This window comes from Pelobates fuscus, chromosome 1 (assembly GCF_036172605.1).
Source record: "Pelobates fuscus isolate aPelFus1 chromosome 1, aPelFus1.pri, whole genome shotgun sequence".
In the NCBI taxonomy this organism is placed as follows: Eukaryota; Metazoa; Chordata; class Amphibia; order Anura; family Pelobatidae; genus Pelobates; species Pelobates fuscus.
The window spans coordinates 276,919,835-276,945,630 of NC_086317.1; the positions used below are offsets into that span (position 1 = coordinate 276,919,835).

General features: G+C 40.1%; 1 protein-coding gene across 1 annotated transcript in view; it reads right to left on the reverse strand.

Annotated features, from left to right (window-relative positions):
* The window catches only part of LOC134567660 (uncharacterized), a 484,351-nt gene that overhangs the window by 310,068 nt on the left and 148,487 nt on the right, over positions 1-25,796 (reverse strand). The window contains exons 49-54 of the mRNA XM_063426051.1: positions 18,522-18,719; positions 13,187-13,377; positions 12,415-12,563; positions 3,095-3,194; positions 1,773-1,821; positions 470-534 (exon numbers count right to left, since the gene is read on the reverse strand). Coding sequence (XP_063282121.1) covers positions 470-534; positions 1,773-1,821; positions 3,095-3,194; positions 12,415-12,563; positions 13,187-13,377; positions 18,522-18,719 — 752 coding nt within the window. The remainder of the gene's footprint in view (positions 1-469; positions 535-1,772; positions 1,822-3,094; positions 3,195-12,414; positions 12,564-13,186; positions 13,378-18,521; positions 18,720-25,796) is intronic.

The following is a 25,796-nucleotide window of genomic DNA, read 5'->3' on the forward strand; positions in this document are numbered from 1 at the left end:
CTAGGGCACACTTAATTTTAAAAATACCAAGTTAAGAGTTGCTTTATTTTCTGATTTCACGTTTGCTGGTAAATATCTGAATATGTTTCCTGTTACACTTAAATTATCTTTATGTTCTTAAGGATAATTTCTCCAATAATCTCTGCTTATATTGCCACAGAGATTGAAGTAAAACAGAAACAAAAAGAAAAAAAGAAACTGCATGCCCTTCGGCTAAAATAAAGCTAATAATTATTATGAAACTTCTCTTTTTTTGCATATATCTATATCTTCTAGCTATTTGTCAAAGATCCACAAATTCTTTGTACATTGTATAGTGTTTTTATTGTGTGCATTATGGTAAAAGTTTACCTAGTGGAGTATGACTCTTTAGAGGTTCTACTGTCAATAAAACTAAATATAAATGCATAAGTCATGGACCGTTGAAAACACATTATATAACAGGCAAACAGAGTAAATGTTCACATACCTCCCAGAACAGTTGGAAATTACCCGAGATCCTTATATATTCATTATTTTCCAAAACAATATAATCTACGGAAAGAAACGTTGTTAGTTAATACTCATTCAATTTGGTTATTATTTATCTCTTGACAAGTTGAAGATAAACTTTTCTGGAAATTTGTTTGGAAATCTAAATTTTGTTTTACATTATTTTAAATTATGTATTATATTTGTGGTTCTAAGAGAGATGCTAAGCACATTTGGAACTAAAATTAAAAGTGTTTAATTATATATTTGTTGGTGTTAATAGTGTAAGCGAAATGTATTCCTCCTCCAAATAGTTTTCCTTTTTTCAGACATGAATTTAACGTGCCCCTATACTCTTCATTTATGGATTCTCATATTCAAAATTAGGTTTTCATTTGATTACAATTTCTAAATATTGAATGTATATACTCATGAATGAGTGTGACATTGTGATTTTTTTTTAAATCCTGTGATGCATGAAGACAGTAAGATCAAACAAATAAAATACATATATTATATTGAAATATACAAAGTGAAAATGAATACTTATTGTAATGCATAATATTCTGATTAAGCATAATTTAAGGCCTAAATTTAATAAAGCAATAAGTAAATTTTTTTAAGGATACATGTGTAAATGTTGCCATTAAAATGTGCAGGACTATATTTATCCTCTAATAGTACGGATCTGAATGTGGCCTTAGATAAAATCCAAGTCTACAAATCACAGATTAATTGGCCCAAACCAGGAGAGCTATATTTACACACACTCATACAGTACAGTATATGCATTCCCAATTAATTCCCATTTTTTTTGGCTTAGTTAGGGAATGAGCCACAACATCTCATCAATGCTGATAGCATGAGAAGCCTTTGAAACAGAAAAAGTGTTGATCTCCATTATAACTGAAATGGAAGGACTCAACTATCATATTGCATTTCAAAACCAAGAAAGTATTCTTGTTGTCTGATGTTTTCTTACATATACTGCATATTCATGCTACATTTCATAAACTATTAATTAAAAAAAAAAACATTATTTTAATTATTTTTTCTAAAAATACATTATTTAAAATGATTATGATGATTGCAAGCTCTTATCACACATAGAATGTGATTGCAAGTGGACAATACACCAATCTGCATTACAGACATTCCTCTGTTTGTATATTTGTACCTGGCTTAGGTTATTGTTGTTAACATTATCTTGCAGAATGTTTGCTGAATGTGTTAACATTTCAACACTCGTATATCGAACTGAAATGTAAGTATTTTTTCAATTATTTGTTTAAAAATCTCACCTGAACCACAAAACAAATTCTGCATAAGTGCCATTTGATGGTCATCAATCTATATTGAAGCAATAAAGAGTTTATAGCCATGTTATAAGAATATTATAGTCAATTACAAGATTTCAAAGTATGCCAATCAAATCTTGAAAACACATGTATATGCCTGCAATCTATAAAATTGTTTCTGTCTATGGCAGTCTCATCTCATTTATACTTAGTAGATTGATTTTCAAGAGTGCTTCTGGGTAAAAATGTTAATCTATACAATATTTATGTTCTATAAATCAGAACACCTCTTGCCATAAAATGAATGAAGCATAAAGTTCTCACATGCAATTAAGGCAAGTGTAATATATATATTAATAAATAATTACTAACGCCAGCAGTACCTTTGGCTAAATACATATAATTTTTATATACTGTAGACGCATCCCATAAGGATTGTTTTAGTCTGTTGACATATTTGGAGAAGATGTTAATTTCTCTAGCCCTTCAGATATAAGAAATATTAGTCAAATCCAGGTCTAGAACCAGATCCATACTAATTTCTTAGAGAAACTTTACTAAAGTAAGAGTTGCTGGGAATTTAAGGTGAATTCAAAGAGATTTTCAAATTGATAAGTATTTTTTTAAACCAGCAAGCAAACACTTTTAAAAAAACACACAAACTAAAATAAAGCAAGAAAAACTTTGAAAAGTAAGTCTATAAATGTACTAACAGCTTGGTTGAATTCCATTGTTAGTTACACCTCTCAGCTAGGGGAGTTACTTCAGCCCTACCCCCTCTTACCCACCCATCTCAGTTTCAGACCAGTCTACTAATGACAGAAATAGAGCATCATTGTGAGCACCAGGAGAGAGAACCCTAACATTGGAGCCTGCTCTACATGATCACACTAATCATACTCCCTCTCTTCTCCCCCTTTATGTATGTTGTGAGGTGTAGAGCTCTTCCAGCTGCACATGTGTGAATCTGTAAGGAATGCCCAGGGCATGTTTCCATAATTCCTAGGGATAGGACACTGATTGGTTAGATATTTGTTAAGTGGAAAGCATAACAAAAAAAAGGCAGGTAATTATGAAAAATCATATTTACCTGCCTTTTTCAGTCTGCAGAGTGAGGCAATTGTCTTATTCAAAGCTAAAGCTTTTGAATGAGACAGTTATCTCAAAGTGATGCATATCCCTTTAAAGCTAAAACAGTAAAACCAAAAACAGAAATTAATTTGAGAATGTCTCTAATTTGCCCATTTTAGTCTACATTTTTAAATTCACTCTTAATTCCCTGCAATTCACACTTCAGTGAATAATCTTAAAGTCTTTATACTCACCTCACCCTCCAGGTGAAGAATATTCACTTGGTTGCCTTTAGCGGTTGTGCTCTGCCGATAATAACTTCTGAGCAATCTGGCCAACAATCCATCAACCCATCTACAGGAAATTGCAGAATAATATATAGGATAACTACAAAAAGAAATGCCATTTTGAAATACAATGTGGTCTGTTACATTACTGCACTGTTTCTTAACGCCATTCACATTCAGTACTTGAAATGAATGCCAGAATATATGTTACAGGTCTTGCCTATAACATATATCCATGTTTTATACTGGGCAACACAAATAACAGTGAACATGCTAACTAAGCAGTGTTTTAGATATATATCTGAATTGGAAAATGAAAGCAATTATTAGGGATGAAAATTTGTTCAAACTGTTTTTTTTATTCCAAAATGCTACGTATACATCAATGTGCAGACTGTGCAGGCATCTAAGATCCTTGCTAATAGCTAGCATCAGGGATTATAGTCCGTACTACAGTAAGAAACATAGAAAACAGCCGTAAAACCAAATGATACAGTCTGGGACGGGCACTGCATCAGTACTCTGCTGACAGTTTTTTTTTTACTAAACATCAGTCTTGTTTTTGCTAATTTGGCTGACTGGATTAGGCTCAATTCCCCTGCATTCAGTACTTAAAATTCCTATGTGGTTCACTGTATTCACCAACAACTGAATTGAGCCAAATTAATCTCTGCTATTTATTTATTGTGTGGATTCCATTAGACCATGATTTATTTTAGTTGCATTTTTGCTATCTGTGCATTAAGTAAAGGATGATATGTTTGTTTTTTACATATAAATTCATGTCACACGGAAAAGATAAAGCCTCAAGCAACACTTGTTTCATCACAATAGAGAAAATCAATATCTATTTCCCTTTATTGTTAATGATACATGACCATAGTCAATGTGCTTATGACAGATGATATGCTTATTATCTCCAAAACCTTTTTGCACTGGTGGGTTCTCTGTCATTGGAAAGTAACCTGTCATGGGAGAAATAAGATACCTCAAGAAACATGGTTAAATTATCTAGACTGGTAGAATTCTCATTCAGATTTTTATCAGTGCCTCTTGACAATTACCCTCTATAGAATATTGATACAGAATTTTCGCCATGATATTAAACCAAGCTGTAGAGCAAGAATGTAACAAGAATCAATAGAAAAAAGATGCAATATAAACATTCTAAGGTTACTTTAGGAATCTGTTTCAGCACCACAGACAGCAGCCAGTCTTTATTTTGAAAGTTTAGCTAATGATTTTCTAGTTATAAAAAGCTAACTCAAAAGTAAACATATAGCTATTCCACAAAAGTGTTGAGCCTGCTGTCTTCAAGCTTTTAAAGGAAATATTTGTTCATATTAATGGTTTGACTGTGTCAGTAGAGGTATGCTAAACCCTTCAGGTTGGTCAAAAAACACAAACATTTCTAAGATGGCTATGTTATGTTTTCAGTCATTTGGGGATTTGCTTTACGTTTATTTAAAAATGTAGTTCGCTCTTCTGATCTTAATAGATAAAAAATACAGAATAAGGAACAGTGCACATGCAGTTTTAAGTTTTACAAGGCTACTTAAAATCACCTATCTATCTAAAATGTGGGTACTTTACTGATTTTAATATTGAAGATAAACATTCTAACAGAAATACTAACAGCAATTTTAATGAAGCATTTTAGTTACGAAGAAACACAACAGCACAAAGAACGGCGAACCACGCTACTCACGCGCACGAACCGGCACCAATGAGTCGCACAAAGAGAAGGGACCAACCCCAGACCCCCAGAACCTCCTCATCGGGGTCGCAAATTGCCCCGATGGATGAATATCTCCACGCGCCGGGCGGGCCGGTCCCCACCTCCCCGACATCCAAAATGGCGCCGACCTCGCCAGCATCCACATGCTCCACTGCCGACACCACTACACTGGCAGACATCGGAGCAGAACTCAAACGCATGGCACCGATGATGGTCACAAAGGACGACCTAAATCACCTCTAACGGGGGCGGGGCGCGGACGAGGGACCCCGGTACCTGACAGGACACCACCCCAGCACAGGGACTCAGGCAAGATGACGTACCGCCCGGACCCGCTAAAAATCATCACGCAAAATTGCAGAGGATTAAATCTCCCTGAACGCAGAACTCACCTTCTGTCAGGATCGGGACAGGGATCAACACGCAGAGTACAAAGAGTAGCAGATACGTATATCGGTCAGAATGGTCAGGGACAAGCCGAGGTCGAGGGAACGAGAAGACAGGTAAGCGAGAGACAAGCCGGGTCAAGGATAACAGAGAAGACAGGAAAGTAATAACAAAGCCGGGTCAGAACCAAAAGACAAGAGAAGACAAGAGCACTGTGTGACTAGGCTGGCTAGAACCACGACAGGGCAATGAGCAAATGCTGAGAGCTCCCTTAAATACCCTGGTTCTAGAGACTAATCACGCCTCCGCCGAGACCTGATTCGTGTCCGGGATTTGACTGACAGGTCGGGCTAGAATAGCGTCATGACGTCGACTATTGAGCGTCACGTTACAAAAAGGCACAGTTCTCTCGCGGCCGGCGTCCACATGCGCGAGGGGACCGCGAGGAACGGGAGAATTATGCCGTCTGGATGGAAAAACGTCTAAGTCTCTACCCGTCTCAGGGGTAGAGACTACAGGTACCCTGACACCTTCTGAGGGAACTTCAGAGAGAGAGAGTTGCAATAGCTCTTCTACAGGAAACTCACTTCCGTGAGGGAGCGGCCCCAACACTCAAGAACAAACACTACCTCACCAACTACTACGGCAACCACCCTACAGCGAAAAAGGCAGGGGTCGCAATCCTGATAGCGGCTCGACTACAATTCAAAGAACAGGACCACCTTATAGATCAAAACGGCAGATACGCCTTCGTCAAGGGGGATATCTCAGGACGATGCTACATGTTCGTGACATTATACGTCCCTAACAACAACCAATCTAGATTCCTCAAAAACACATTGAAGACACTAGCAGACTTCACTGAGGGAACACTGATCACGGGAGGGGACTTTAATGTCACACTAGATCCTAAAGTAGACTCCTCAATGGGACACAGCAGCATCCCACAAAGAGAAATAAGAACCATTCACCAAACCTTAAAAACACTGCGCCTAGTAGACTGCTGGAGAATAATGAACCCACTAGACAAAGAATACACTTACTAATCCACAATACACAAAAGATACTCCAGAATAGACTTCCTGCTAATGCAACAAGAAGCTCTGATAAGACTCCGGAGAGCATCTATTCACGCCGCGACATGGTCGGACCACGGACAGGTTTCGATGGACCTCGAATCCCCCTTCACAAGACCGACGAAAACATTGTGGAGACTCAACAACTCCCTCTTAACTGACCTCCCACTGAGGACCCAAATCGCCGAAACACTGACAACGTACTTCACTGAAAATGAGACAGAAGACGTCTCCGATATGACAGTGTGGGAGGCCCACAAAAGCGTACTTCGGGGCAAGCTTATCCAACTCGCATCACAACGGAAGAAAGAGGCAGGCATGATTATGTCAAACATCTAAGACCAGATCCGAAACACAACACAAACGTCACCAGGTAGAAGATACCTACAAAGAACTATTAGAGGCGAGGAGACAACTACACGCACTATTGCTCAAGAGACACCTGAGACAACTCCGCAGATCTAAAGGATTCTTCTACCTACACGCAAACAAAGGAGGCAAACTCCTAGCACAAATGCTCAGGGGACAGCAACAACCCGCACAAGTCCACAAATTAAAGACGCAAGGAGGCGCAACCACCCAACATCCTGAGAAAATCGCCAGGTTATTCCTAACTTACAACTCGTCACTCTACAATACACATAAACAAAGCGATGATGAAGGTAGACGTATCAAACAAGATCGCATAGAATGCTTCTTAAGGGAATATCGCCACACAACGGTGACAGCCGAAGACGCAGAAACCCTCGACCGTCCGATCACCGAAGATGACATTAAAGCAGCTATCAAAATGACGAAAACAGGACGTGCCCCCGGGCCCGACGGACTGACACTGGACTACTACAAAAGATTCCAAGATATACTGGTCCCCAAACTCACAAAAGCGCTCAATACCATCACCAAGGGACATACATTCCACGCTGCATCATTGTCGGCCACGATTACAGTAATACCAAAACTGGGTAAAGACCCGGAAACCTGTGGCAGCTATAGACCCATCTCCCTGTTAAACGTGGACACAAAACTCTTTTCCAAAATATTAGCTACCTGACTTAGCAGTCTGATGCCAACACTAGTGCACCCCGATCAAACAGGGTTCATACCGGAGTGGGAGGCTCGAGATAGCACCCTGAGGGTCCTCGCTATACAGCATCTAGCAAGACAAAACAGATCCCCACTCCTGCTTCTATCCACGGACGCCAAAAAGGCGCTCGACCGAGTGGACTGGACGTTCCTGAAAATGGTGTTACGTCTTTTGGGATTTAATGAAAACATACAGAAATGGATCGGAGCAATTTACAGCGCCCAGACGGTCCTTCCCAATTCAAAATGGTACGAGGCAGGGTTGCCCCCTGTCCTCGCTATTGTTCGCACTAACATTGGAACCTCTACTGGAGGCAATCCGGCGAAATATTAACATCTCAGGCTACACCTGGAAAACCACCACACACAAGGTTGCCGCATATGCGGACGATATGTTATTCTTCATCACGCAACCAAGACTCACTTTGCCCTGCCTAATGGACGAACTTGAAAAATACGGACACCTCTCGGGCCTCAAACTTAACCTAAGCAAATGCGAACTGCTCAACATCACTGACCCGTCAGGAGAACACAGAGCTATAGCCTCGGCCTTCTCGTTCCAGTGGTGCCAAACCCAAATGAGATACCTAGGGATATGGGTGATGACAGACCCTAGCGCCATCTATCAGAAAAACTTCCTTCCGCTCCTCACGCGCATTCAACATGATCTTCGAACATGGAATTATCCACACATCTCGTGGCTAGGCCGCATAGCGGTCATCAAAATGAATATACTACCCAGAATACTATATCTGTTCCACACAATCCCATTGGCACTAACGACGACCTTTTTCGCAACACTAAAGACCGCATTCCTGACCTACGTCTGGAGAGGATGCAGACCACGACTAAGGTATGAAATACTGTGCAAGACCAGAAGACAGGGCGGACTGGCACTTCCAGACCTACGCAAATGACCTACGCAAATACCACCAAGCGACAGCCCTACAACGTATACTGGAATGGCACACTAGCCCAAGATGCAAACAGTGGGTGGCCCTAGACAAGGAATCATGCGGCCCATCCATTTTTGCATCCCTCTGGAACATGAAAATGCCGCGAAACGATGATCCCTGTGCACCCTCCCCGGTGAGCCAAACCCTCCGAACACGGTCGACAATGAGGAAAACGGCGACCATTTCCCCAACACCCAGCCCGATGACCACGCTAACACACAACCAAACACTAGGAGGTGGCCTACCGATCAAGGCCTGGGACTTTCTGCAAGGAGCGGACTTCATCCCACTCCACAAAGCACTAACCGCCACTGGACTGACACCCCTGGAACAACTGATAGAGGGCCCGCCAACACCCATGCAAATATTCAGATACTCCCAGCTGACACATTTCTATCACACACTACCGAACAAGCACGAGGTACACAGAACCCTCACGTGGTTCGAGGACATATGCAACAAAAAAACACCAGTCCAGAAACCAACGGCGACGCTCTACCAATACCTAATTACAGATAACCAACAGGCAACACGACGATATAAAGAAAAATGGGAAAGCATCACCGACAAAGTCTTCACCGACGCACAATGGGACAAAATTCTCATCCTCCATCACAAATCTACAATTAGTTCAAACTACCAAGAAATTAACTACAAGCTATTGACATTCTTGTACAGAACCCCAGACCTACTCCACAAAATATTCCCCAACACCCCGGAGTCATGCTGGAGATGTGAGACAGATATCGGAAAGCTGAAACAAATCTGGTGGGACTGCCCCAATATCAAACCGTTCTGGAACCAGATTATAGCTCGCATTAAAGATGTACTGGGGGACACGAAGCAATTGTCCATAGAAAACACACTCCTACACCACACTAGGGACCCGATCTCAAAATACAAACAAACAATCTATCCTACGTCAACTCCTTGACGCAGCCAAGGTGGCAATCCCATCCCTATGGAAAACGACACAGGCCCCTACAATGGAGCAATGGCTAACCAGGGTAGAAGAGATTAGATTTGCAGAAGAAATGCACGCGACTGTGAGAGACACCCTCACAAAACACGTGGACAAATGGCAACCCTGGATAATGTACGTGGCGAGACGGGATGCGGGGGATGCGGCGGGCTTGGAAGGGAGCTAGGGGGACCTCCTCCAGCTGAACCCACTATACACACTACACGCACCGTACACACTGCAGCTACAACACTCACACGAACAACACACTATCCACGCACAGCTACCCCACAAACATAACCCACGAAGCCGCAAGACGTAGCGACATGATGTACTACACCTCACTCTCACCTCAGATCCACATAACCTAATAGAGAACAACGCATCACAAGAGATGGATACCCCCCACGCGAGACTCAAAACAGTCAATATAGGGAATCACATCAACCTCCCGAACCCGATGAACAACCACACACAGACCTCACACAGAACCCAGGCTACCACAGCTGACTCACACATCAACACCCAAGACGGGACTGGACAACAAGAGACCTAAGAACAAACCATGCACACTACCGCACTAGCGACTGTAAATCTTGATCCCAGAGCCACGATCACATGCGTAACGAGGATAGTTCTCCTTTCAAAGGAACTTACATCGCACATACAAACACCCCAGCCGTATGATCTGCCCGAGGCTATGACATAACACACAGGAAGGCTAGGGGGGAGGTCAACACAACTAGGATGGACCTAAAAGTCCAACACACACTAAAAACAAACGCCACTTGTTCTAACCATCCATGACCACTAGAACAACATGTCACCAGAGTTATTTCTACATGTTATTTACTGTTTATGTAAAAATATAATGCGAAGATCCCAGACTAAAGAGAATACAAATTTAAGGGCTGGGACCTGCGAGCCCTCAGATGCTCCCGGCCTGCGTGCCCAAATAGATATTTCACGCAATTACCTAATACCATCTCATGCATATTTAACACAGGACCTACATAACCCACACGATCCCTAACACGAAAACATATAACAAAAAGATGATACTAAAACAACAATGTATTTCAACCAAGAGGACCAAATCTCCCTATGGGAAGAAAGATTTCTATTGGGACCTGCGAGTCCACTATGTATCTGCTATATGCTCTCACCTGTGACCTGCGTGTCACCGTAATATATTAATATGCTCAATATTTCTCTTGCATGATCGAAGTCGCATTATTCGAGTGGGACCTGCGAGTCCGCACTGTTTTTCAAAGTAACGATGAAAAATGTTCAATAAACATATATTTACAAAAAACTTAAATCTCTTTAGTTTGGAAAAACGGTGCCTCAGAGGGGATATGATAACATTATACAAATATATTCGGGGCCAGTACAAACCATTATCTGGAAATCTATTTATAAACAGGGCTATACATAGGACACAAGGTCATGCATTTAGGCTGGGAGAAAGGAGATTTAATCTAAGGCAAAGAAAGTTTTTTTTACAGTAAGAGTAATAAGGATATGGAATTCTTTGCCTGAAGAGGTGGTTTTATCAGAGTCCATACAGATGTTTAAACTGCAATTTGATAAATACTTGCAAAAACATAACACACAGGGATTTAATTTCTAATAATTGGGGTAATAGCTGCTTGATCCAATGAGACATCTGACTGCTATTTTGGGGCCAAGAAGGATTTTTTTCCTAGTTTGTTGCAAAATTGGAAGCGCTACAGACTAGGTTTTTTGCCTTCTTTTGGATCAACAGCAAAAACATATGTGAGGAAGGCTGAACTTGATGGACGCAAGTCTCTTTTCAGCTATGTAACTATGTATGTAACTATGCAATACTTACTGCTTAAACAGCTTCTGGAGACTCTTCAAATGCATTTTTTCTGTTGTCACCTCCAAAGGGGCACTTGCAGTGGAGGGGCAGGGTGTTCAACCAAAAGGAATCTGGTCAGATTCCAAATATATACACAGAAAAGGGAATGCGGGGGCACACCTAGAAAATGCATTTCTAAAGAGAGGTGCTGCTGTAAAAAACAAAATATATGCAAAATATAGCACACACAAAATAGATAAATAAATACATTGGGAAATGTACTTTTTTGGGTTTGTGCGCTATTCCTTAATCTGTGTTTTGTTTATATTTTGGTCTTTACAGCAGCACTGCTGTTGAGAAATACACAATGCATGTTCTGGGTGGATAGATAGATAGATAGATAGATAGATAGATAGATAGATAGATAGATAGATAGATAGATAGATAGAAATGCTTCTATGGTGCTAAGGTGAAGAATTACTCTAAATGTGCATTTGTCAACTGGATTTCTGAAGTTACTAAAATGTGTAAGAAATGTTTAATAGACATCACCAAAGCCACTAAACAAGTGAAACGTTAGATACAAATGATCATATTAATAGTAATAAAAAGAAAACAAATATGTGTGTGGGAATGTGTGTAGAAATATGTGTGTAAAAAACTAGTGGTACATATCCTACCCACAAACAGTAGCAGGGTAAATATGTGTCTGAATAAACTTTAAAAAAATATTATCATGAAAATTAACTCATAGAACAGGTACACTCAAACTGAAAAGTAAACAAAAAAATGAATAGCTCATCTATTTTAAACAAAAAAATATTAAATTCATATTAAGTCACCAGCAGAAGATCACTTTATACTGTTACATATTCAATGCACCATTTTAATTTCCCTATAGTTGTGCATCCATAATTTGTAAACATATATTTTCTAAAGCCAGAAGGGTACATATTTAGTGTCTGTAACTATATCCCTTGTCACATACTCTCCTATTGGTTTTTTAAAGGTGGCCCTTTTTGTGAACAATATATCATTTAAAATCATGTAACCCTTGAAAAGCAGTATTGGAATAAAGATAACATTGATACATCAGCTTAAATCAATTATACTTTAGCAATTCTAATGAACATTCATGTCAAAAGTCACTGATTTGAATCATGTCTTTATGAGAGCCAAGAGGTCGCAGCCTTTAAACCACCACCTTGGCTGTTTAAGTTATGTCTTGTTTTGGTTATGACATAATTCTTCTCACCTTGACTCTTCATTCACAAACCCCAGAAGATGTCCAGGCTGGAGGGCATTGATGAAAACAGTATCTTTAATTATCTTTTTCTCTTCTTTCAGTGTTTCCATGTAGGCTTCTATACATTTTGTCTTCCCACATCCCGGAGGTCCTGTTATCACCACCTTAATGAGAAAAAAATTAGAAAAAAAAAATGTAAATATAAACAGTCTGTTAATTATTGTGCTCGATTCAGTTTAATGTCACAGATTCTTCTATAAAGTTTCAGAGTAGATAGGCACAATCAGAATCCTATTCTCGGCCAGAGTTTACTTCCCTGGTGATGCTTACACGCCTATCTGAACGAAAGGTAATTAATTAAAGCTTTGCATTTAAAAATTAGAATTCTGTATTACTCGGGCATTGTACATCCTTGCTAATGCATAAACATTCCCACACACATATTTGCAAATTCACATATATTTGTGCACGCACACATTAATACATGCATATTCGTATAAGCACATGCATACACAAACACACATAATTATTACGATACTTTGTTTGGTCTGCCAAAAACAGCACTTTGATTCTCATTTGCTCTATTTGATTAGGCAACCTGGAAGAACAACTCATTTGTTAGTGCTTTGTTGTCTGGGGCATGGTTAGGAAGTTTCCACTGATAATGGACAGTGTCCTATGCCAAGTGTCTATAGTTAGTGAGCTTCTAGCCTGCAGCAGCTACAATGAATCCAATAACTTTGATGATGCATTCAAATTAGTCATTATAAGCTACATCTGTACTTACTGTTTGGTACTTTAGTGCCAGCTGAACCAGATGGGAAACTTTGGATACAAATGTGTTACTGGGAAAAATATGACATTTTTCTATGGCTTTTATTATTGCATTTGGGACGCTGGTATCTTCTGTACATTCAGATGAGGCAACCTGCTGGCCACAACCATATTTTGAAGTAACGACTGCAGGGATCAGACCATCTGGAGCTAAACACATAACAGATTTTATGGTAGAAAATAGTTTATACTGCTGCACACACACACTGGAAAAATATCTAATTTACAGAAAATTGTCTTTGTTTTGTCTAGCATATGCATTTAAAGTAAGCATATTAAGTGTAACAGTCCACAAACAGGATAAATATATATTTATGATTACCCTTCTTGCACAGCAAAAAGTGTGTTAATTATCTCGCTCTGATAGTAAGTTTAAAAATTAAACATTCAAATAAAAAAAACATACAAAAATAGAAATAAATGAGGAACATTGATGCTCTAATGTCTCCAGTGCTGCATGATTGCTCTATTAAAAGGACACTCTAAAACCACCAGAGTTGCTAGAGTTTAATGTAGTAGTTTAGGTGTAAAGAGAATGTCCCTGCAGTCTCAGCAATATAAACACTGCTTTGTCTGTGAAAAGGCTCTGTTTACATTGACTTGTAAGATTGCCTTTAGAGGCCTTCACTAGACAGCCAATATAAGTGCTTCTTATTGTCCTGCAATGTTTGCAGCATCCTTACATTCATAAAGAAGACCTCAAACACTCCCCTAAGAGAAGCCTTAGAATAATGCACCTCTATGATGGGACGGAGATTGGGACAGCTCAGCAAGATTAGTGTGCCAAGGGATGAAAGGTGAGTACATCATTTTTATTTTAGTTTTACATGGGGGCTCTATGGCTTACGTTTTATTTTTCATGTTAGAGTTTCCCATTATGATTGGATGCATTCAGTTATTATTATTGTTATTTATATAGCGTCAACAGATTCTGTAGCACTTTACAATATTATGAAAGGGGGGATTTAACTATAGATAGGACAATTACAAGAAAACTTACAGGAACGATAGGTTGAAGAGGACTCTGCTCAAACGAGCTTATAGTCTATAGGAGGTGGGTATAAAACGCAATAGAACAGGAAATAGCAATCAAATAAGGAGTGAGTGAAGCAGAGCTGGAGGAGAGAGTAGAGTGCTGCCCTTTAGGAGAGAGCAAGAGACAGGTATGTGAGGTAGAGGCTACTCTGGGAGGCCATAAGCTTTCCTAAAGAGATGAGTTTTAAGGCACTTCTTAAACGATTGAAGACTAGGGGAGAGTCTGATGGGGATAGGCAGGCTATTCCATAGGAAGGGAGCCCACTTGAAGGACTGCAAGCGTGAGTTGGTGGGTGCGAGCAGCGGACAGGAGAAGGTCACGGGCACAGAAGAGACCGAGAAGGGGCATACCTATGGATCTGTGAAGAGATATAAGAGGGGCTAGAATTGTTCAGTGCTTTATAGGTTTGGGTTAGCACTTTGAATTGACTCATATACAGGGATGTGTCTACCGCGAGGTAAACAAGGAATTTGCCTTGGGCAGCAATTTCCAGAGGGCGTCAAAAAACCGCCCCCAAATGCACAGGCAAATACCTTGTTTGCCTCGTTCTATGGGAGCCCAAGAGCTGGCCCCCCGGGCAGGCGGGCGGCGAGGGAGCACTTTCCCCTGAGCTCTCTCTGCTCTGCTCCCTTGCGCGACCCGCAGTAATGCCGGCATCACTTTGCGGTGCGCGAGGAAGCTGAGCAGAGAGAGCTCAGGGGAAAGTGCTCCCGCACCACCCGCCTGCTTGCACGTCCGTCCGCCTTCCTGTCCAGCAGCCCCACTGGATCCCAGGTGAAAAATCCACCCGGCTATCCCAAAAGTAGGGAGGAATGTAAGGACTGGCAAAGGGGTGAGGTGTGAGAGGACAGACTAGAGAGGAAAATCAGTCTGGCGGCAGCATTCATTACAGACTGTAGCAGGGCAAGACGGCTTTTCGGGAGACCAATTAGGAGAGGGTTACAATAATCCATGCGGGAAATTACTAGAGCATGGACAAGCTCCTTGGTAGCATCTTGCATAAGAAAGGGGCGGATGCAGGCTTTGTTTTTAAGATGGAATTTACAGGATTTGGCAACAAACTGGATGTGAGTAGTGATGTCACGAACATAACATTTTCGGTTTGCGAACGGCGAACGCGAACTTCCGCAAAGGTTCGCGAACGGGCGAACCGGGCGAACCGCCATAGACTTCAATGGGCAGGCGATTTTTAAAACCCACAGGGACTCTTTCTGGCCACAATAGTGATGGAAAAGTTGTTTCAAGGGGACTAACACCTGGACTGTGGCATGCCGGAGGGGGATCCATGGCAAAACTCCCATGGAAAATTACATAGTTGATGCAGAGTCTGGTTTTAATCCATAAAGGGCATAAATCACCTAACATTCCTAAATTGTTTGGAATAATGTGCTTTAAAACATCAGGTATGATGTTGTATCGATCAGGTAGTGTAAGGGTTACGCCCGCTTCACAGTGACAGACCAAACTCCCCGTTTAACGCACCGCAAACAACCACAAACAGTCCATTTGCACAACCGCAAACTCCCCATTTGCATATGTTTTAGTGCAAACTAGTCTAACTACTAATATAGTTGAAACATGCTACTTTTATTCATGCCAGAAAACCATGCAGGCCAGACTAACAAACATGCCAGGGCCAATCATAGTTAACCACCTCAGATAGTAACATGGCTCCCTCTATATACAGAGTAAACATGGCTCCCTCTATATACAGAGTAACATGGCTCCCTCTATATACAGTGTAACATGGCTCCCCTCTATATACAGAGTAACATGGCTCCCCTCTATATACAGTGTAAACATGGCTCCTATCTATATACAGAGTAACATGGCTCCCTCTATATACAGTATAAACATGGCTCCTCTCTATATACAGAGTAACATGGCTTCCCTCTATATACCGTGTAAACATGGCTCCCTCTATATACAGAGTAACATGGCTCCCCTCTATATACAGTGTAAACATGGCTCCTCTCTATATACAGAGTAACATGGCTCCCTCTATATACAGTGTAAACATGGCTCCTCTCTATATACAGAGTAACATGGCTCCCCTCTATATACAGAGTAACATGGCTCCTGCGCGGTGGGTGGGAGCCCTAAAAAACAATAAGGGGGGGGACCTACTGTCCTCCCCCCTGGCCCCCACCCCTGAGCGGCGGGTGGGGGCCCTAAATGAAAATCCCCCCCTCTACCATCAAAGGTGACTAGGGGTCCCCAAGCCCCTAGTCACACACCCAAATAAAAAGCCCCTACCTACCCCCCTCACCCTAAAAAATAGTGAGGGGGGAATAAAATTACTACCCTTTAAAGTAAAATTCAACTTACTATTCAACGTCTTCTTTTTTCTAAAATCTTCATTTTTTAGCCCCAAAAAAGGCCAAATAAAAAGCCATCATACCCGTCGAACGTAAAAATAAAATAAAAAACCCGAGCGCCCCCAAAAAATTAATCCATCTTCACCCATGGAGGGCTCTGCGCAGACTAGGGTATTAACATATACCCTATTGTTACAATTGTTACTTGAAAAGCATGAGGAATGCCGTTGGGGTACCGTTGAAGGGGCAGCAAAAGAGGAGGATCAGTATTAGGAGGAGGAGCTCAGTTTTAGAGAGATTGAGTTTCAGAAAGCGGGAGGACATCCAGTCAGAGATGGAATAGGGCAAGCAGTGACATGTTGCAGGACAGCATGGGAGAGGTCCTGGGAAAATATCTGGGTGTCATCAGCGTACATGTGGTAGTGGAATCAAAATTAGGTAATAAGTTTGCCAAGAGAGGCAGTATAAAGAGAAAATAGAAGGGGATCAAGGACATAGCCTTGGTGAACTCCAACCGAGACAGGACGAGGGGAGGAGGTATCATTAGAAAAAGAGACACTGAATAAGCATTGGGAGTGATAAAAGGAAAACCACAAGAGGACAGAGTCACAGAGACCGAGTGATTGAAGAGTTTGAAGAAGGAGAGCATCATCAACAGTTTCAAAGGCAGCAGAGAGGTCAAGACGAATTAGTATGGCATAGTGACCTTTGAATTTAGCTGCGATTAGGTCGTTAGTAACTTTGATAAGAGCAGTGTCGGTTGAGTGGAGAGGGCAGAAGCCAGATTGAAGATTGTCAAGGAGAGAGTTGGAATTGAGGAAGTGAGACATACGGGTAAAGACAAGTCTTTCTAGAAGCTTTGAGGAAAAAGGGAGCGGGGATATTGGACAATAGTTCGAGAGTGGGAATGGGTCAAGATATGTTTTGTTTCAGGATAGGTACTACAGTGCATGTTTAAGGACAGCAGGGACAAAGCCAGAAGAGAGAGAGAGCAGTTGTAGATGTGTGTTAAGGAAGGCACAAGACAGGGGGAGAGAGATCTGATAAGGTGAGATGGGACAGGATCGAGTGGGCAAGTGGTGGGGCGAGAGAAAAGGAGAAGCACAGACACCTCTTGTTCAGGAGTCGGGGAGAAAGTATGAAGGGTAGGAAAGGCATCTATGTGTAGTTGAGAAAGAGAATGGCAAGGTGGGGAATATAATATTATTGTGGCAATAACAGTAGCTAAGAGAGAAATTATATCTATGTTACGTGTAACAGGCACTATCAGAGACAGAAGGTATTTGGTATGGTTTTCTATCGCCACCCTTCCAGTCACTGCTAGAGAGGCAAAAATATGTTTTGCTAGAATATGTGGACCATAAAATAGTAGGTTCAACATATATATTTCTCTGTGTATATCCTATTACTGTCCTAATCAAAATTAATGAGAAATTAAAATCTTATTTAAAAAATATGTACTCTTTGGTTAGTCTAGAAGGTGTGTCTGCTTTTAATGAAAATCTGATATTGTTTTCACAGTTTCAGGTTTTCTCTAGTATTCAAAGTATTGATGAGAATTTTATCATAGGATTTTGACAATCCAAAAACATTAAACACAACTATTCTCCCAGGCTCAGTTCTTATATTAAGTAATATTAAGGTACATGAGAGTGGAAATGCATTTAAAGCACACATAAATACATCTCCAACAACCGCCAGAGTCAGTAATGAACACATGTGGGTATGAATGGGTATTCCTTCCAAGAAGACAGTCCAAGAATTCCATGTCAAAGAAAGTGGCAAAGCAAAGATTCAATGGAGTGTCTCTGCAAATTGCTTTATGGCACCCCCAAATTATTGCCATTAATTAAAGCTTTACATTATATAAGAAATTAAATTATTCAATCTGATAAATATAGAGTTATCTTCTTCATCTCAAATTAAAACATTACCAGTATCATTGGCATCATTTGAGGTATTCTGATAATTTGAATTGAGAGTACTTGGCCATTCTGCTGCTACCAAAGATTTTAAAACTGATGCCTCATCAGCAGACAGTTGTGGTAACCAGAAATTATTGATAGCAATGACCACTGCTTTGTCTTCAAGAGACAGCCGATGATCATCTTCACTTCTTGCCAATCCTTGACCTAGAGATTGGATAAAAGCACACATAATTAAGTTAATTATTACATGTTCTATCTTGTCATATTTACTTTGTAGGATGCTGTTCTCAAGAATGGTACAATCATGGATTTTAAAGAATATTTAGACAAGGAACATTAAAACCATTAACGTATTTTTGGGGCCCTCTGTTGAGAGAGCCCTCTAACAATTAATGTTTACTGACAGACACAATTGAACTAGTGCTCCTATTTTAAAGGAAAAAAACATTGACATTTATTTGGCTCAATGTTTCAACAAGTGTAACTATGTGTATTTTTTCTCTATTCAGTATAACAAGCATTTATTTCAACATTTTTCTTGTTTTTATCGTCTGGATGCTCAGTCTAGGTTTTCACAAATTATTTATATGTATCTGACATGTACACTGAAATAATGACAGAAAGAGTTAACTACTTTAATGAATACAATGTATATGCCATTTTGTGATAAATAAATCCTAAAAGTTATGCTTAACTGTGTGCATAGTACATGCAAGGCTTCATTACACTAAGCAGAATCAACGTGGGTTTAACAAAGATTTAACAAAAACTAGCATAATAATATTTACTTTGTCCATAAACAGAAAACGTTATGCATAGGTGGTACACATTTGAACAGCACAGAATACAGCTGGGCTGTAAAGGTCTGTAGAGAGGTAACATGAAGCCTAATAATAACAACGTGATTCGATAAACAAGAAAATGTTTATTACTGCAGAAACGTAAAAAGTCTGTAGGTTTAGGACGTTTTATATGGAGGCTCAAAATCAGCCTGCTTTAATGTTTCAGAAAACTAAAACAAAAGTATAATATATGCATGCTTTTGTGTGCAGTGTTGGTGTTTGAATGAAGTTGTGCTTGACTATAATTTGAGTATTACGTTTAGATGCATTGATGTCTTTGTATGTAGTGTGTAGTATTGGTTGTTTCAATGAAGGGGTGTACTTGTATATAATTTTACCATTTGATTGCAGGGATGTATTTGTATGTAATGTTTGCATTTGATTACATGTGTGTGTTTGCATGTAGTGATGATGTTTGATTGCTAGGATGTATGCACATATACACATACATACATAATTACATAGATACACATACACATTGAGACACACAGATACACACTGACATGCAATTACGCACAGATACACACACTGATGCATACACACATAAATACACACTGACAAACAGATATACACACTGATACATATGTCATAATTTTTATATTTTTATCCACGCTCCTGTTAACATACCTTTTATAAGCACTAGGCTGGCTTCACTGGAGTCCTCCTGGTGGTTGATCCAGATGAGAGTGTGGATCTGGCTGCCTCCTTCTCTGTTCTCCTCTCTGTGTAGGCTCTCTGTATGTATCTGGGAAGAAGTGACCTGCACTCACTTCCTCCCAGCAGACTGCCAATATTACACAGGCCACGCAATTAAATGGCCACTGTGCTCAAGCAGGCCCCTGTTCAGAAATAACCATTGGTTGGCCATAAGTGCATGGACCAGATCTTGGGTTATCTGAGAGTGCGGACCCCGGTGAAGCCACACTGGCAGCATCAGAGGAGAAGAGAGTCACTGCTCCAAGCACCATAAACACAAAAGCCCACTGTAGTGGTTATGTTGCCAGGAGTGCATTTGGGCTCTCCCAAGAAAAGTAGTTAAACCATTTGAAAACAGTTTGACAACTAACCTGGTGTGTACTGATCACATGCTCATTTGGATGCCAGAAGCACCTAGAAGTAGCTTCTGTTAGCTCTATTCTGTTAGATCTATTGCATTGCCAGGTTGGATCATTAGCAGAGAGTTTTAGCTAAGTGTTCTCAGATAGTGAATGTCTCACTGCACCACTAAGTTTAGTTCAGTGTAGGGAGCATCCGACTAGAGAGGAGAAGGTAGGGGTGACCTGGTGGAGCTCAAGTAAGTTATCAAACTGTTCTCAAACATTTATGCAGGCTGTAGATGTTAATTTAGGGTCCCCACCTGCCACTCAGGGGTGGGGGCCGGGGGGAGGATAATAGGTCTTCCCCCTTATTCTACTTTAGGGCCCCCACCCACCGCTTAGGGGTGGGGGCCGAGGGGGAGGACGATAGGTTTCCCCCCCATTTTTCTGATTTAGGTCCCCCACCCACCGCTCAGGGGTGGGGGCTGGGGGGACACGATAGGTTCCCCCCCATTGTATTCCATGGCCCCCACCCACCCCTTTGTAAGTTTTGCAAATGCTTACAGCTGAATCCTGGCTATGTGTGTATACTTTTTATTTAAACTGGTATACAGTGTAACATTCTTCATTCATCCACTGGATATATTAGTACTTTGGCAATTATGTGCTGTGGCAATTCGGCTATTCGGCAAATCCAAAATTCGTCATTTCGGCTATTCGGACATTCGGTGCTTCAGCAATTCGGTTCGGCACTTCAGAAATTTGGCAAGATGACAATTCAGCTATTCGGACATTCGGAAGTATTCGAATGTCCGAATTGCCCAAAATTCATCCGAATTTACATTCGGAACAAAATGAATTGCACATGTCTAGTCCACACAAACACTGTCACTCAGACAGCCACTAGAGATGTTTTCTATTGCAGTTCTGCTATCTTTGCAGGTCCTCTCCCCAAAAAGATGCATTGAGTTACTGCACCTCTATGTGAAGATGCTGATTCGTGCAGTGCGGAGATTGCAGTGAATGCACGCTTCCCTATGGGGTATATAAAGTATCATCAAACTGCTTTAGACAAAACGTTAGTGTTTAAAAAGAATACTGCATCAAAATGGATTCAGTATTCAAGAGCGGAAGCTCATCACCCTAACCCATAGCACTTTCTAAGTCTAAATCTAAGCCCCTCTCAGCCTATAGCGTGGTGTGCAGTGCTAAGCCCTGCATGTCTTGTTAAATGCTTTTTTATGCCATTTAATGATGCTTCAGACTATTCTACTGATTGGCAATTTTTTCAACGTAACTTATTTAAGTCAAGCTTTTTAAACAAAATCCTTTTGTTATCTTGTGAACAAAGCCTGATTTCTAAGGGCTGATTATCCCCAAATCCCAAATGGCCATTTTATAGATTTACCACCTGTTCTTACTGTCTTGTAATTTTAATTCAACTCACGGAGAACTCATGCGAACTACTGGATCACAATGAAATTGGTCAGATTTCAAAATGTCAGTAACTGGTTAGCAATTCAAATGACCACGGCAGTAATTATGCCTTTTCATTTTCTGGCGTGTTGCGCTGCATTGAAACTGACACAAATGCAGGGTTCGGTAATATCAGAGAAAGGAAATAAGTGTCCAAAATGATATGGAAATGCACCACTAAGAGATTAATAACTGTTCTTCTGGGAAGAGAGATGGCTTTTTTCAGTGGGTCTATTATTTGTAAGAAAGGGAAAAAGACTGTGATGCTATCTCTGCTAGAGGCAATCTGCCCTACATTATTATTCACAAACTGTAATCAGTTCTGTCAGCTGTAGTCAGATGCATAGAGAAAATACAAGACAAATGCACAGATGTTTCCATATGTACAGAAAGAAATACAGACAGACAGAGAGATAGCAAGAGAATATATGAGAGTGAGATAGCAAGAGAGAGAGTCCTTAGGAAATCCACAGACAGTCAAACAGACAGACACATTTTGTTACATAGTAACCAACATAATTAAAGTCTTATTCCAACCTTTTTGTGGGGTAGCGCTTATCCTATGTAGAACAACGCCAGTGCAAACATACTTGGTGCAAATATATATAAAAAAAAAAAAAGAAACATAGAAATGCTCCAAAACGGTGACACCAAATCTGATTTACTAATTGGCATTAGGAGATATGCTCAGAAAATATGGTGACTAGACAATGGTGACTAAAAAATGGTGGCTATAATGGTGACTATAAAATGGTGACTAGAATGGTGACTAGAAAATGGTGGCTAGAATGGTGACTAGAAAATGGTGGCTAAAATGGTGACTAGAAAATGGTGGCTATAATGGTGACTAACAAATGCCTTCACTCTATGGGGTGCAGGATAATACAGTAACTGGGTACGTGCCCTGTGAATGGCACTTTAGCCCCCATTAAGTGCAATACTCTCTGCCCCAACTCCCCAGAGGGAGATGGTCAAATTATTAGGCCATTCTCTATTTATTGTATAACATTTATTGGAATTTCTGAAGAATGTATTATGCAGATTCCAAATATACCTAATACTGAGCAAGTCTAATGTATGTTTAGATTATTTAGAGTAAGAGCAAAAAAAAAAAATGTGCTTTGCAGTGCTGGTTTAAAATTACTTTGCTTTGATATATAACTAATACAATTCAGTAGCTGGAGGGGAATTTAAGCTCTTGAGTTTGGATTCTAAACATTAATAAAGCACTTAATAACGTACAATTAGCTGTACTTTAAATCATTGCATAAATATGGTGTATAATCGTAAAGAACACTCAAAAGTGTAAACCTGTACAAACAAAAAAGCCACATAAATAGAGTTGTCCAAGATTTCCTCTGCAGTCTCCTCATAATTTGAATAGAACCATAAACAAACAGCCAATGCATGTTTAAATCAAATCACCAAGACCCAAGTTTACACCAGTATATATTTTTTCTACGAATATATTATGATATGGCTTTATTTTTATGAATCTTGCTGTCAGTGGAGGTTATTTCAATGATGTAAAATTGAAGAATGACTTTGATATAGGATTTACTTTCCATTCTCTCTGCATATACTGCCAGCATCGACTTCTGTCTTCCAAGAAAACATGGCAGTAATCACTTTTGGCTCGCGAGAGTTATGTACTTAAACAACCAGTCAGTCTAACATGATTTGCAGCAACAAAAGTACATCCCAAGAATGTTGTTTTCATGTAATGTAATACTGAATGAAAAGAGCCGACAGACCAGGTCAGCGTAAGCTATAAAGCCACCCTGTACCCATACAGCAGTTATGAATGTAATTTTTAAAAGCATTAATGTTTAAGTGGGAGAAAATATTCAGAGTCAATTATATATACAGGTATCTCAGTTATTAATGGTATTAATGGGAAGCAAAATAATAGAAAAGAAGGTCAATAAAACGATTTTCAGTGAAGAAAAAGGTTTTTTATTTTGGTTTTATGACAAAAATAATATTATGGTTTCTATCCAAGTGATATGAGAAAATGTTATATGTATTAAAATATTGAATTAGTCTAAATTTTTAAAAAAAACCCTGTATATCAATAAGGAAGGGAAGTATGACTATTGGACTAAGCCACCAATGTTAGACTTGGTAACTTGATGATTGGTGCAAATTATTGTAGCAAATACATGTGGTTGTTTGCTACATACCTTTCTGAATACAGAAACCCACACTGTTCCTGGCTTTTATAATTGATTTTCTTTTTCTTGCACGCTCTTATCCAAAATCAGGGTGCCCATGTCATTATTTGAATAAGTTTTTGACCATATGTAATAAACTGTAGGTCTTATAACACTCACCACAAACCACTAAGAATCGAGCAGTAGTAATAAACTTTTTTCATCATCCAGGCTTTTTATTAGCTCCATGCAGATGTGACATGGCTTTTAAATGTGATTTAGAGTTCATAATAAAGTCCACATGGCGATTAAGGGTTTATTTTCTTGAATGACAAACTTTCTATGCAAAGTCTGAGAATTTAATGAAAAATCCATGGAGGTATGTATTTTAATGACAATATATATAAAATGCTTTTATATTATCTTTCCTCTGCAGTATAGCACGGCCTCTATGCACTGTGAGACCCTGTTATTAAGAACACAGGGCAAGTAGCACACTGGGTTCTCTGGCAAACAGAACAGCCAAGAGCAGCCAAGAGCAAGAGTGAAGGGCACTGAGAATACACATGCGACTATGATTTGTAAGTCATGAAACCATAGTATAACAATTGGTAATCTTGTCCTTGGATTTCCTAAACCTCTGAGCTGCAGTAGATTGCATTGGGCTTTACTCACCATTTGTATACATTTTGCTACTTGGAAAACACTGTAGAGGGAATCTGTGCTTTGTTGGTAAGCAGTCTTTGACACATTTTGCAAACACCACGCATCACAGGAAGACTGACTAATTCTAAATACCATATGCCAAAATGTGCATACTCAACGTTTTCATTCACTGCATACAAATTTTGATGAGTTTTGCAAAAAACTCTAACTCAGACTGAGGATTTTATTGAGATCTCCATTTGAATTAAACTAATTCATAACTTTATTCTCGGCCTTTGGTGTCCCAGACTTTGGTGTTAAGACTGGTTTGATAACATCATTGATCTTACAGGGTAACCCTGAATAGCCCCAAATCGAATGGGGTAAAATCATGTGGCTCCATACGGGGCCTGCATAATCCAGGCATTGTTGACAAAATACATCCTGTCCAAGTTTGTAAATCCGGATTTTAGCCGGGCCAAGTGCAGCAAATCCATTTTTGGAGCCCAGTTCACCTCAGAGTCAGTTTTTTAAAAAAGCTAAATGATTTGCCTGCTGGTAATGATAGCAAACAGTGGACAAATAGTTAAAAATCCTCAGCACCCACATTAAAAAGTAAAAAAAAAATAACCAAAATCCCTATGGGGTCAATAGAACCCCAATATGATGACATAAAAAATAAAAACTAGTGACTGAGCAGGCACCGCAGCCCAGCCACTAGTAAATACATTATCTCATTGGGATGGGGCCTGTAAAATAACATGGAGTACATACTTTACATTTTAAAAGGGGGAGCTAAGTGTCCCCTCCCCTGCCAGAATAGGTAGGGGCCCTGATAAAGTAAAAAAAATGTGGGGGAACCTAATTTCCCCTCCTCCACCCATTCCATTCTACTAGGTATAAGAAAGGGGGGATCAAGTGTCCCCTCCCCTGGCCATCACACATGCCTGTGGGTGGGGTCCTTAAAAAGTATAATAAAGGGGGGGGGCATAGTGTTCTTTCCCCTGGTCCCCACCAATGCTGTCGGGTGGGGACCCTAATTAATCTTAAAGTAGGGGAAGTGTACATGCCATTGCTAACCCCCACCTGAATAATACATTTTCACCCTGTGGGTAGGGGTCCCCAATT